Raw genomic sequence first — 12,245 nt, forward strand, 5'->3', positions numbered from 1 at the left:
TCATGCGTCTACTCTTTTTTATTTCTTACCTAGCAATAAGATGGAGAACAAAATTTTGTAATAAATTACAATTTTTCACTTACTATGTTTTATTTTCATGTTTAAATTAATCTTATCCTGTTATAAAGATTATTCATTATGTACAATATCTTACGTCCTTATTAGTTGATAGAGTCGATTTGTATTCATCCATGCTGAAGCCAGAATTACTATCTTCTCCACAAGATTGAACGACTAACGTTGTGTTCTCCGCCTAGAATAGGATAAACGTTTATAAAAAGATTAGACGATTCAAGTAATGCATATAAATGTAAAGAATTACATTTAATGATTAATGTTGTGTTCTCCATCTAGAATAGGATAAACGTCTATAAAAGGATTAAATCGATTCAATCAAAGTGATGTGTACAAGATGTCCGATCATAATCGGATCATCATCTCCCATGGATATATAGAGTAGATTAAGCTGTATTAAAATCCTGTAAAATTTTGCAATTTTTACAATAGTTAACGAGATATTAATTAGAAATCGAATGGGATCGCCAAATAAGTGTATCCGCTCGGCCTATCGGTAATCTCTAATTAATTTTTTGTTAATTATTGCAAAAATTGCAAAATAGTACAAAATTTTTTCATTTAATTTTGTTCGCTCTATTTATCCATGAGAAATGATCTAATTATTACTGAACACTCTGTATAAACGTAATATCCGTTACATTTAATTCTATATCTAGATGAATTTAAAATATTTTCTTTTTCCTTCGACTGTATTTTATAGCATATATGCTACCCACTTGTTCTTCCGCCTCATTTATTCGCCGCTTTTTTCCACACGCATCAAGTGTCTGATCTGATAATCTCTTTCTGCTACTTGTATCGCCTTGACTCCGCGGCGATACACTACCGCTGTTTCCATTTCCAGCAATATTGCCATTCCGATGCATACTGCTAGAAACCTGCAAAAATTATATAGTAAGTATGTAATTGGATATTTTAAATTTCAATTTCTAGTGAGTAAAATATAATTGAACTGCTTATAAAATATAGATCTATATTCTCTTATATAATATTATATATATGCAAACATTCTGTAAACAACATAAAATTATTAATGTTAAAATAAAATTCAAGTATTAGAGTATGTTTCCCATACCTTCCTTTCCTTTTTCAGTAAACTTGGTGATACATAAGTGTGCAAGTCCTTCCTTTTTACATGTTTAGCCTCAATCCACATTCCCTCCTTGAACATATTTATTTGTTCTGCTTGTCTTTCAACTATAAGAAATATATATATAGTTATATATTCCAATGTGTATAATTTATAAGTTATCGATTAAGAGTACTTAAAACTCAATCGAGACAGTTACTGAGATCCGATAATCTTGATCTGGCGCGACTCGCCAGTTCGCGTAAAGAAGGCATGGCAGTGTCTCAAGCTATGTCTTAGCGCCGAGATACTACCATGTCTTCAGATAGTAAAAAAAAAAAACCTACCTGTATCCACAAAGGATTTGATATCGTATGTGAGGTCAACATTGATATTCTCGCCCTTTTCGCTTTTTTCGCTCTTTTCGCACTTAGAAAAAGCCAGGCCGATGAACCACATAGAACAATGTTTGCCCGATTCGGGATTCAATGGTGGGAACGCCTCCGGATTAACGTGTGCCAAAGTAATATGAGGATTCCTTTCCAACATACCTGTGAGAATGGTTATGATTTTGCCAATTTGGCATCCGCGAATTATTAGTATCGTGTAATATATATAAAATTATATATATAATAATAATAACAATAATAAATATGCATTAATAATTTCACTATTACGAGACATGGATTAAAAACTAATAATTGTTTAGTTTTCCTGAAAAATTTTATATTTTATTTTAGTTGTTAACATATATTTTTGCTGATTTATATTCAATAGTGTTATCTATGATAACAAAATAAAACAAAACGAAAAAACAATATAGAATGTTAAATAATTAGAATCTCAGTATTTCTTAAGGAATCAATTTAAATAAGTTTTAAACATCAATGTTATATTAATTGTCTCATGTGTATATTAAATTAACTACATTTAAATTTATTTCGGTTTTCACAATAGATTAATTTGTATTCCATTTGTTGAATAAAAATATTAAGTGATAAGAAATAAATTTTATAGAAGGAAAAATAATATACATATTCCTTGTAAATATATCATCATATTCGATCTTTACCTATTAAATGTCGTATTTTTGACTCGACAAGGCCGCACCATTCAAGTTGATCTTCCGCACTTAAACTTTTGGCTAACAATACAATATAATGTTTGTATTTGCCAAAAAAGTTTGGCGGCTCAAACAACTTGTCCCACGTTGCTTTACCCATGATAATTTCTTCCGTTATGGCCAGTCCGTTTTCAAACGCTTCTTGCATGATGGTTCTGGTCGATACAGACACGTTGAAAGTAGAATTTTGTTGAGGATATGCTGGTGTAATTATTGGCATTAGATGATATCTGTCTGCTACATTTACCTTAAATAAATAAAAAAGTAGTGTTTAAGACAAAAATAATACATTATAAAAATTTTATTATAATGTTATCTTCTTGATATTATGCATTATTTAAAATATTTATTTATATATAAAATATAAAAACTATAATTCTTACTCTTGGATCCCAAACTGGATAACCCAAATTGACATTATCAGGTTGTTTTAAAAGTACTGGTTGTGGCCACTTCCATTGAGAGAATACAAGGAAAAATTTTTCTATCAGAGTTGCAGCCACGGCGTTGGGATAAAGCTGACATGTCCGAGCGACTAACATTGCCCAAGATACACCACCAAGATAACCTAAGACATTACTATATATGCCATGTCCTAAAAAATAAAAGTAATCAACATATTATGCATTAGTCATTATAAAACAATATTAAATAAAGTGTTACATCTTACGTTTTGCCCATAATTTTATAGCTCTCAGAGCCAATCTGAAATTTTCTATATTAGGTACTAAACGTAATATTTCATCCGTCACTCTGCAACCATTAAGACTTCTGACACACTTCTGATCAAGATTTTTTAGTAACATGTCATCCCTGAGATCCTATATTTATACAAATTTATTGTAAGACATAACATTCATAGAATCCTTTTTTGTGTAAATATAAAATATTACTAACCATTGAATCTGGAATTTCTTTAAGAGTTAACTTCGCAAATAGCATGTCGATTTCTATGCCATCAAAGTTCATTTTTATAACTGGTACAAAGGCTTCTTCTACTGCCTACAACGTGATATATATTACACAAATATTAAATCTGTATTAAATATTGAAGATTATTGTATGCATATTTCTTAATTTTCCAATCTTTTATAAATAAACATACATATTTTCTTTTACCATAAAAATACATTTTTATTGAATATTAATACATTCAAATATGTATATAATAAGAAAATATGATTTATAAAAGATTTAATTATATAAATTAAACAATACCACACACATACAAGAGCTTCTTCTGAAGAGAATATATTTAATACAAATATATTTAACATAAGGCATGCAATAGTATTACATATATTATTTTCTTGCATTACATACCCTTAAATCTGTAACTTCTTCCTGCATTTTCAATAAGTCAAAAAAGGAGGTAAAATAATCTTGTCTATATATATGACGTGGTACAACACACAATGCGTCAATGTCGGCGCCTTTGTGATGTACTCCTAATCTATATGAACCAAACGTATATATTTTACCACCCACTTGTTCGGCCACATTAGGTGGCATGTTTCTAGCTATACTCGTATCTCTTATCCACTGTTTAACCAATGCGTTCAGTTTACTACAAGAATAATTAGGTTTTAATAGTTGATAGTCATACTTTCGTTACCAACAAAATATTAACTATTATAACTGTTATTAAAATATTATAACTATATATTACGTATATAAACGATTTTAGATAATTTATTAGATATACCTTAAAATTTCCATCCTATGATTCAACTCTTCTTCAGATTCAAAAACATTATAGGGTTTCAGGGCCTCCTTCAATTCGTTGGTTCTGGAGATGTCCATGGGTTTAGGTTCAGCTACGCTGATGGCTGATGTCATCCCCAGAGTACGTAAATTGTTCTTTTCATTTGACGCTGAGTTCGGATTAGAATTATTATTACTTTGTGCCGGCCACATTTTGATATCTTTTCAATTAAGTATGCACCTGTAAACAGATACCACATTGTAATAAAATCTGTATCAATGATAATATAATCTTTCATCATTTTTACACGCTTCTGGAACAAATAACAGACATATGAAAAATATAGCGAACATTATCTGTAGAAAATATCAATAACAGAATCTTAAGATAAGAGCGATCTTTGTTCCAACGCGCATATAAGCCACGTGCTTTGTTTCAAGGCACTCAAATCGGTGAAGTTCCTTGTGATGATAAAGATTCTATCTAAACAATGGATGGCGCGTCGCGTGTTGCTAAGGCCAAGAAACGAAAACGAGACAAAGACTAAAGGGTCGGACGACGCGTGCACGTGATCGAGGACTTACCGCTTGATAATATTTCGTCAAAGATGCAACCGCATGATAAATGTGAGACGCATAGAATAAAGTAATCCGCTTGTGTTGTCAGGTTATAAAATACGGTACAAGTGCACGCGTCTAGCGTGGCATAGCGTGTGTCGAATTGCGCTGCGGTCGCTGACGAAGTAGCGACGACGACGTACGTCGTGTTCCTGGAAATCCGCGCGCACCGCGAGGTTTACGACGGCGCGGACCTACCCGTAAACAACCTCCACAGGAACGAGGGTTGCATCTAGCCGTGCGAGTGGCGAGTGCGTCCAAGATCTCGCGGTCACCCTCGTTGCGTGCGCGGCTACAGCGATAGAATCACCGCACGATGTTTCGCCGTTCACTGCACTCCTCGTCGCGACGAATCGGTGGCACGCGGATCTGTGCTCTGCACTGCGTCGCGACGCTACGTAAATAAACGGCCGAACATTAAGGTACTGTATGCGAGAAAAAATAAGCGAGACAACACATATACCCGCGCACCCCGCGCCACGCACACCACCTACAACGCTGACTGTAACACAAACATGGCGTACCGCGACCACTCGTCGCTCGTCGTTGGCCGTAACAGTCGGGGAATAGATGAATTACAAAGAGTGCACTTTATATGATGGACTCGACGACAATGACATCTGGCCTGGATGCGTCTAATTGCGCGATCGCGAACGAAGGATCTATAGATAATGCAGAATCTCGAACATATTAGGTGTAGTAAAAAGTCATCGCGTTTTTTTAAAAGACATCTATCAGTAAAAACCGCAATTACTTTCTTACCAACAATATAAATATATCTTAATAGAGTAAAGTTTCAGCTTTAAAAATCTCTTTTTTAAATTATACGATACGACAATTTTTAATGGAGTTATGAGCGATTAAAGTCAAAATAATTCTTTTATTTAATCCGCGATAACTCAGTAATCAAAAGTCGTAGGAATATTAAAAAAAAACGATTTTGTAGGGAAAGTATCAAGCTTTCACGATAGGTAATCGAAAATTTTCTCAAATTCGTTTTGGACACGTTACAAATCCACAAAGTGAGAAGAAAATTTTTCGTCTTTTTCAGCTCGTAGTTTTTGGTATGTAAAAATTATCAAACTCATATAAACTTAAAAAATGTGATAAGCTTTTAAAAGTAGAGATTTCAAGCTTTAAAACCCTTTTTTTAAATTTGAATTTCATTCATTATTGACGAAGATATTGTATATACAACTTTGAGCTAAAAAATACGCGATGACTTTTTACTACACCTAATATTTTTAATAATTTATTATTGATTTTTTTTAGACCTGATTGAAACAATGCTTTATTTTACTAGCGTGCTAGATCAATATTATATACATCCGTTTTTTTGTCGTGCGACGAATTTTTCAAACCTGTTGATTAATTATAGAATAAAAAGGTTTAAGATCCTCTCCTGTCTTGCAATCAATTAATACGCTTGAAAAATTCGTCGTACGACACAAAAACGGACATGTAATATTGGCCTAGTCTTCTAGTGCGCTAGAAAATTTGCAGCTAAAAAAAATAATTTTGTAAATATAATTTTATAAGTTTTATAAATTATATTTTTTAACTGCTAGTTTTCTAATGAAACATTTACAGAATTATATTTTTAATTAATAGTTTCTTTAGTTCGATAGAAGACTAGCTAACATGTTAATAGCTAATAAAAAAACTGTGAATTAGAGTGACTTTGATCAATTTAATCAGATTAATTTTACTAGTATGAAAACTATATTAAATTAATCAATTACGTTTAATGTAATGCAAAAAAATGAAGGACAATGAACTGTATATTAGAGATTTCTTTAAAAGATTCTTGTCTATTAATTTCTCTCTCTCTCTCTCTCTCTCTATCAATGTAGACATTAATTTTTATTAACTTACTTTTTATTTTTAATTTTCTCTAATTCTAATAATTAGAAAAAGATAAAGAGTAAATTAAATCGAGATTAAAGTTTACTAAAAATGGACTTCTCGAGTTAACGGTCAATTGAGTTAACCGCCGATTAAACTAATCGAGTTTAGTTGAAGTCGCGTCTTGAAGCTTTCGTACAATTCTATTGTTACAATCCTATTGGATGCTTTCCATTTAGTGACACAAGTCGACACAAACATCATTCTATCTTTCTTGGCATTCAGAGAGTAACAAAGATAAGACGATACTTGCGTCAGCTTGTATCGACTTGTGTCATCAAATAGAAAGCGTTGAATGTTTTATGCATCTATGGAACGCCAAGTAAATTATCGGGTCAAACACACAATTCTGACGAATATCTGGACAAAAGTAAAAGAAGAAAAAATATCTGACTTGGAAATACATAAAGAAGTAAAAAATATTAATTAGTATTAGCAAATTTTTATATAATAATTAATAATTTCTAAAAATTATGTGAAATCGACACGTACATACACATACAGACAACTTAATTTAATTAAAAAATTTAGATTCTATTTATTAAAAATTTTCAATATCTGCAATTGCTTATTCTATACATTTTCAATATTAATAGTTCAATTTTCTATGAAGTGTGTGTTAATTAAAATCGATATCACCTATACATTTATTTAATTAATTAATAGTTTTAAAATAAGCGTTTTTGTTAGAACAAAGGTCGATAACATTGACAATTTATTAAATCATTGTTAATAAACTTTTAAAATTGAAAAATTATTGTTAGCTATATACATTATCGAAAAGCTTGATGAAACTGTTAATCAGAAATTATTTTATAAAATCAAAATGTAAAATAAAATTTTGTTATTAAGATTCTTTTTATATTATCTGAAAAATAAAATTTTGAATCTGTATGTTCCTCGGTATACGAAATCCCGTATAAAAAATTAATAAAACTTGCGATAAAATAATTTTTATATTAATAATAAAAAATATTTTGCAAAGAGTATTTACTCATGGAGAAATTAATCTTCCAAGATTGTGAAAATAAGAGATTCTTCTTATTTATTGATTAATCCTCTTTTTTTCTAAACTGTCGCAACAGAAGCGCAGCTGGCACCATTGCGCGCCACGCCAGATCGTCGCGAAAGTGGCATAATTCTGTTGGAAATTTTGTTACGTTGGCTCCGACCATTTTTTTTGTGCTTCCAAGGTGAGGAGGATGCTGACAGAAGGAGAGGCAGAAAACGTGCTAACTATGTGGAGCAGAGTTTCATTTGCGGCTCTAGGCGCAGCTTACCCGAGAGGACACTTCAGTTGGAGCATTTACTACCTACTGCTAAATTAGCGCTGGAATTAATCTCCATCTACTCTCGCGCTTCGCGTGATCTCTGACGGACCGTACGACTTCGACAAATATCGTATCATTTACGCGCTATGGCGCAGCAATAATATATCCGACCACAAGGGCTTTGTCATATAGTAAGACAGTAGGAAAAATTGATATAATAGAATAATTGATATAATTAAATAGCAGTTATTCACGATTATTTCTGATGTATATAAAAACGAGGATTTTTTATTCATATTATAAATGTAGACACATTTATAAATGAGAAATTCTTATTCATTACAAAAAAAATGATTATGATTATTATTCTTTGAATCATTAAGGTTTTCTTTTATATTACTTATTACTTATATAATCTCTGCAGTTTGAAATTTAAAATGTGTTAATATTTATATAAAAATGAATATTAACATATGAGCAGTTGTGTGAATTTTTATAGTTTACTTACATATTTGTTACAAACTTAAAAAATAATAACAAAAATCTTAATTTTTGTATAAATATTTTAAATAATCAAAATTATTTATGTAAAGTTTCATTTCAATATAGAGATTGTTGTTTTAAATAAATGAAATTTATTTGTTTGTTTATAAATTAATCTCTGTATTGCAATGAAACTTCGAATACAATTTTAGATTTTAGAATGTTATACAATAATAGATGTTTTCTCTGTCATGATCGACATTGCTAATTCACGAAATAGTTTGAGAATTTTCCAAATAGTTGGATATTTTGGCAATTCTTTGCATAACTTAGCGGTCGGGACGTTACTATTGGATTTAGTTTTCCGGATGACTGCAGCGGCATTTTGTTATTTTATCAAAGAAGCAATAAAGAATGTAAGTCAACGGTAGTCTTTAACATCGCAATCGTGCAAGACATGACCCGCAGCATTATTTGCTCTTTGAATCTAAATTCTGTGACAAAGATGCTATTTATGTTTCCTCGTATTTGATTATATCTGGTTGACCGGCACTGATTTTCTGTACAATTTCTCCTTTGTCGGAAAATCAGTATAACGGGAATGGGTAAAATTAAATATCTTTGAGCACTCTGTACGTTTCAAGTTCGTGAAACACGATTGAATTTTGGCATAACTGTTGATTCTAAACGCTTTAATGAATCTCCACATTCTAGATCACTTTTTACATTTTACATCAAAATCAAGACGCTGACTTGATAATGAACAAATCGATCTTGAGTGTAACGATTTGTCGAGAATATTTCATAGGAATTCAAACCGTACCATTGTTTATACATTGCTTTTAGATATAGTTTAGTTTATTATTGATCATTTAATTATTCGTGATAATGATTGACAAATGATATAAATTGTGTAATAATTAACTGTTTGATAGTAAAAGCAGATCGAAATATATGCATATTTAGTGAAAAGAAAATTGAGTTTTTATGATCGTCGTTGAAAATTTGTTCCAAGGAATAGGGTTAATTATGAAATTATACACATATAGAAAAAGCAATTTTTATAAAATATTTAAAAATTTAGCTAGAGAGAGACCTGAAAATAATTTTGTTAAACCTTAAAATAATTTATGTAAAACACTTGAACGTTGATAACAATATTTTAAAAGGTTTAAATATTCTAACAGTTTAAGAACGACTACTTAATTTAGTGGTCTGAACAAAATTATTTTAAAATCTGTATCAAGTTAAATTTTTAGATACTTTTTAGCAAAATCGTTCTTCCCGTGTAGTTATATTGCATATAATTATAAAATTATTGAGCATATTTTTAACAAGTTTAATTTTGCTCTTATTTATGTTTCAAAATATATACTTTATAAGAGAACCTGTTTAATTTCGACGAGCGCAAAATCATGGATTTAATATTCATATGATGCAGATGATTGCTTCTTGCGTCAACAAGAAATTATTGGCAAAAGTACTGTACTGGACTTTTTTTGACCTCTCTTCATCTCTGCGTGTGAATACTGCGCGCTTTGCGTGCTTCGTAAATAACCAGATTGTGCGCTACTGTGTAATTCAATAGGGTATTGAGCTGTGAATAAATATGCTTTTCACGATTGCAAAAAGCGCCAATGAAATGCGACAAGATTCAATAATTTCAAATTGGATATTATGGATTGCAACTTGCGCCTCGCATCCCATTGGGAAAAAAGCACTATATTCAGCATGAAAAATTCAATTTTGAAGATCAGATCAGCTTTGTTGTTAAATGCATCTCTCACGCACAGAATATGTATTACTGTCGTACTTTTTCTTAATCATTTGTTTATTTATGCCAAATATAACGCGCTTAATTGATCACACACATTATCTTTACATATTAATCTCAATTAGCCCCAACGGTTTAAATATAAAGAAGTAAAGTGAAAAGTCTGTAAAAATAAAAACGAGGGAAATGTAAATAGAAGGTAAATAGAATAAAAGTAAAGGTATATTATTCTCTCCTAAATTTCTTTTTCTTCGGATAATCTTTCTTTTAACTTTGCTTAGTTTAGCTTCATTATTATTTAAATAATCCGCTTAAAAATACGATGAAGTTGCGTAATATTTCTTGTGTATAATATATGTGTGCTAAAAAGTTCCGAAATTCTTAAAGGTAAGTTTCGTGTGTTAAAAATAGTTTTAAACGCAGTCGTTTTAATATCGTTACAAGACGTTTCCATTCGTTTGTAGCAACCAGTGTGAGAAAAGATGGAACAGAGTCGAAATCGAATCGGAGTTTCCAACCAATTCGTGTCTTCGCCTTCGTTCTTCTCTCTCACCGCTCTGACCTCACCTCACAGATGGGGTAGTCAACTTTTTTCTTAACACGGTATATTGGGATGGGTAACAGATAGTTGGATTCAGTTAAGACTCTATTTTTCAATTTCCTTCTTCAGCGTTTTCTGTTACGACTCACCATCGGGATGAATCCTTCGATTACTGTGGGATTGTTAAATGATGGCGTAAACCGTTGTCTCTTATAAATGTTTTCGCACGTATCTCGTACGACAGAATGCTATGTGTGATTTTTCAAACTCGGAAAAAAATTTTCACAGTGCCAATTGCCATAAGCTTCTTATCGCGGCTATGAGGATTATCCTTTCTGGTCAACTTTCTGGTAAAATATATCTTAAATAAAATTCTGTATAACTTCAATTTCAATTCAATGCCGTTTTAATACAATGTCATAAATTGCGATTCTCTCCTTCCTAGCTACAGAGGATCAAAAGATTACAAACATGAATACATTTACGCGTTGCAGTTATTTAAAATACCCAGTTATTTATGTTATAGTTGCGATGATGTGTTACATTTTATTATAAAAATTTTTCTCCTTTTTAATTATTTCCATTCATTTCTCAAATACAGGCAAGGATTTTAGTAGACATTCAGTATCTTTTATTTCTAAAACAGCTAATTATTGTATAAGAAAAACATTGTTTAATAAAATTGACAAATATGGTAGAAAAATATAGAGAGATAAAAAGCAGTGATAAAAATATATATCGAAATTTATTGCTAACAAAACACGAAACGTAAAAATAATACTAACAAACTACGCGCTTTTATCGGAGAATTAAAATTAAATTTGCTTACAGTTATGTTGAGCAATATTTTCATGATTATGTTACAAAACATTTCAACAAACTGATGCCGCTCATGTTTTAGACGAAATATTTGAAACAAATAATTGCGTCTGGACGCGACGCGAGCCATTTGTACCCATACAAATCACAGTGCGCGATATTTCTCGGGCTTTTATTGCGGAAAACACGTAGCAGGCCGCGTAGTGCCGTGCACACCCAAATCACGTTACATTTCGCCATTTACCTCCACCGGGCTCGCAGATAAGTACGTCGTACGCGCAAGCGGACGCAAGTTGGAAGCACGCGCTTGCTCATCCGTTAATCATATTTCGCACTTGGAACTTTTCCGCGCCCCCGCAATTTACCCGACGGCGAAATGAGTTTTCCTATTTTTCAGCCACCGCGCGATCTGGTCAACGCACGTATCATTTTCTGTATGCTGGCCGTCATTCGTCTTCATTTATTAGCCTCTAGCGATGGTATTCGTTTCTCTCTGAGAGATACCCAGGGCGCTAAGAGATATTTTGTGAACAATATTTTTTATCGATTAGATTACTCAACTGACGGTTCTTTGGTCGGACAAGATAACGTGACAATAGTGATAGAAAGAAACAGCAATACAATTTAATTTGTTAAATTTTTCGCAATGTTCAGCATAATAAAAATTATTTTATATCTGCAGAACTATGTTAAAACTGAAGAATATTTGAGAAAGTAAATAATTACAGGAAAGTAAAGAATGCAGGTAAATTTTCGATATCACAGCTCAGTACTGTTCAAGAGCAAGCGTGCTTTTCAGAGCGGATTTATTCAAGTTAAGTGCTGAAAATATTGGAAGAGAGATTCTACTTAATCGGTAT

At 31.7% G+C, this 12,245-nt stretch overlaps 1 protein-coding gene across 3 annotated transcripts in view; it reads right to left on the bottom strand.

Annotated features, from left to right (window-relative positions):
• Positions 1-5,225, bottom strand: part of LOC108752617 (poly(A) polymerase type 3) — an 8,034-nt gene extending 2,809 nt beyond the window's left edge. For 2 of the 3 annotated variants that reach the window (XR_001939579.1, XM_018493581.1), the window contains exons 1-11: positions 4,560-5,225; positions 3,976-4,215; positions 3,594-3,837; positions 3,168-3,272; positions 2,941-3,091; positions 2,654-2,865; positions 2,220-2,517; positions 1,495-1,698; positions 1,154-1,275; positions 795-956; positions 155-253 (exon numbers count right to left, since the gene is read on the bottom strand). Coding sequence is in view for 2 of the 3 variants with exons in the window: in XM_018493581.1 (XP_018349083.1) it covers positions 155-253; positions 795-956; positions 1,154-1,275; positions 1,495-1,698; positions 2,220-2,517; positions 2,654-2,865; positions 2,941-3,091; positions 3,168-3,272; positions 3,594-3,837; positions 3,976-4,187 (1,809 nt within the window). In the remaining variant the exon portion in view is untranslated. The remainder of the gene's footprint in view (positions 1-154; positions 254-794; positions 957-1,153; positions 1,276-1,494; positions 1,699-2,219; positions 2,518-2,653; positions 2,866-2,940; positions 3,092-3,167; positions 3,273-3,593; positions 3,838-3,975; positions 4,216-4,559) is intronic. The other variant, XM_018493582.1, reaches the window with a different exon arrangement.
• Positions 5,226-12,245: the final 7,020 nt, after the last annotated feature.

This window comes from Trachymyrmex septentrionalis, unplaced genomic scaffold (genome assembly GCF_001594115.1).
Source record: "Trachymyrmex septentrionalis isolate Tsep2-gDNA-1 unplaced genomic scaffold, Tsep1.0 scaffold60, whole genome shotgun sequence".
Classification (NCBI taxonomy): Eukaryota; Metazoa; Arthropoda; class Insecta; order Hymenoptera; family Formicidae; genus Trachymyrmex; species Trachymyrmex septentrionalis.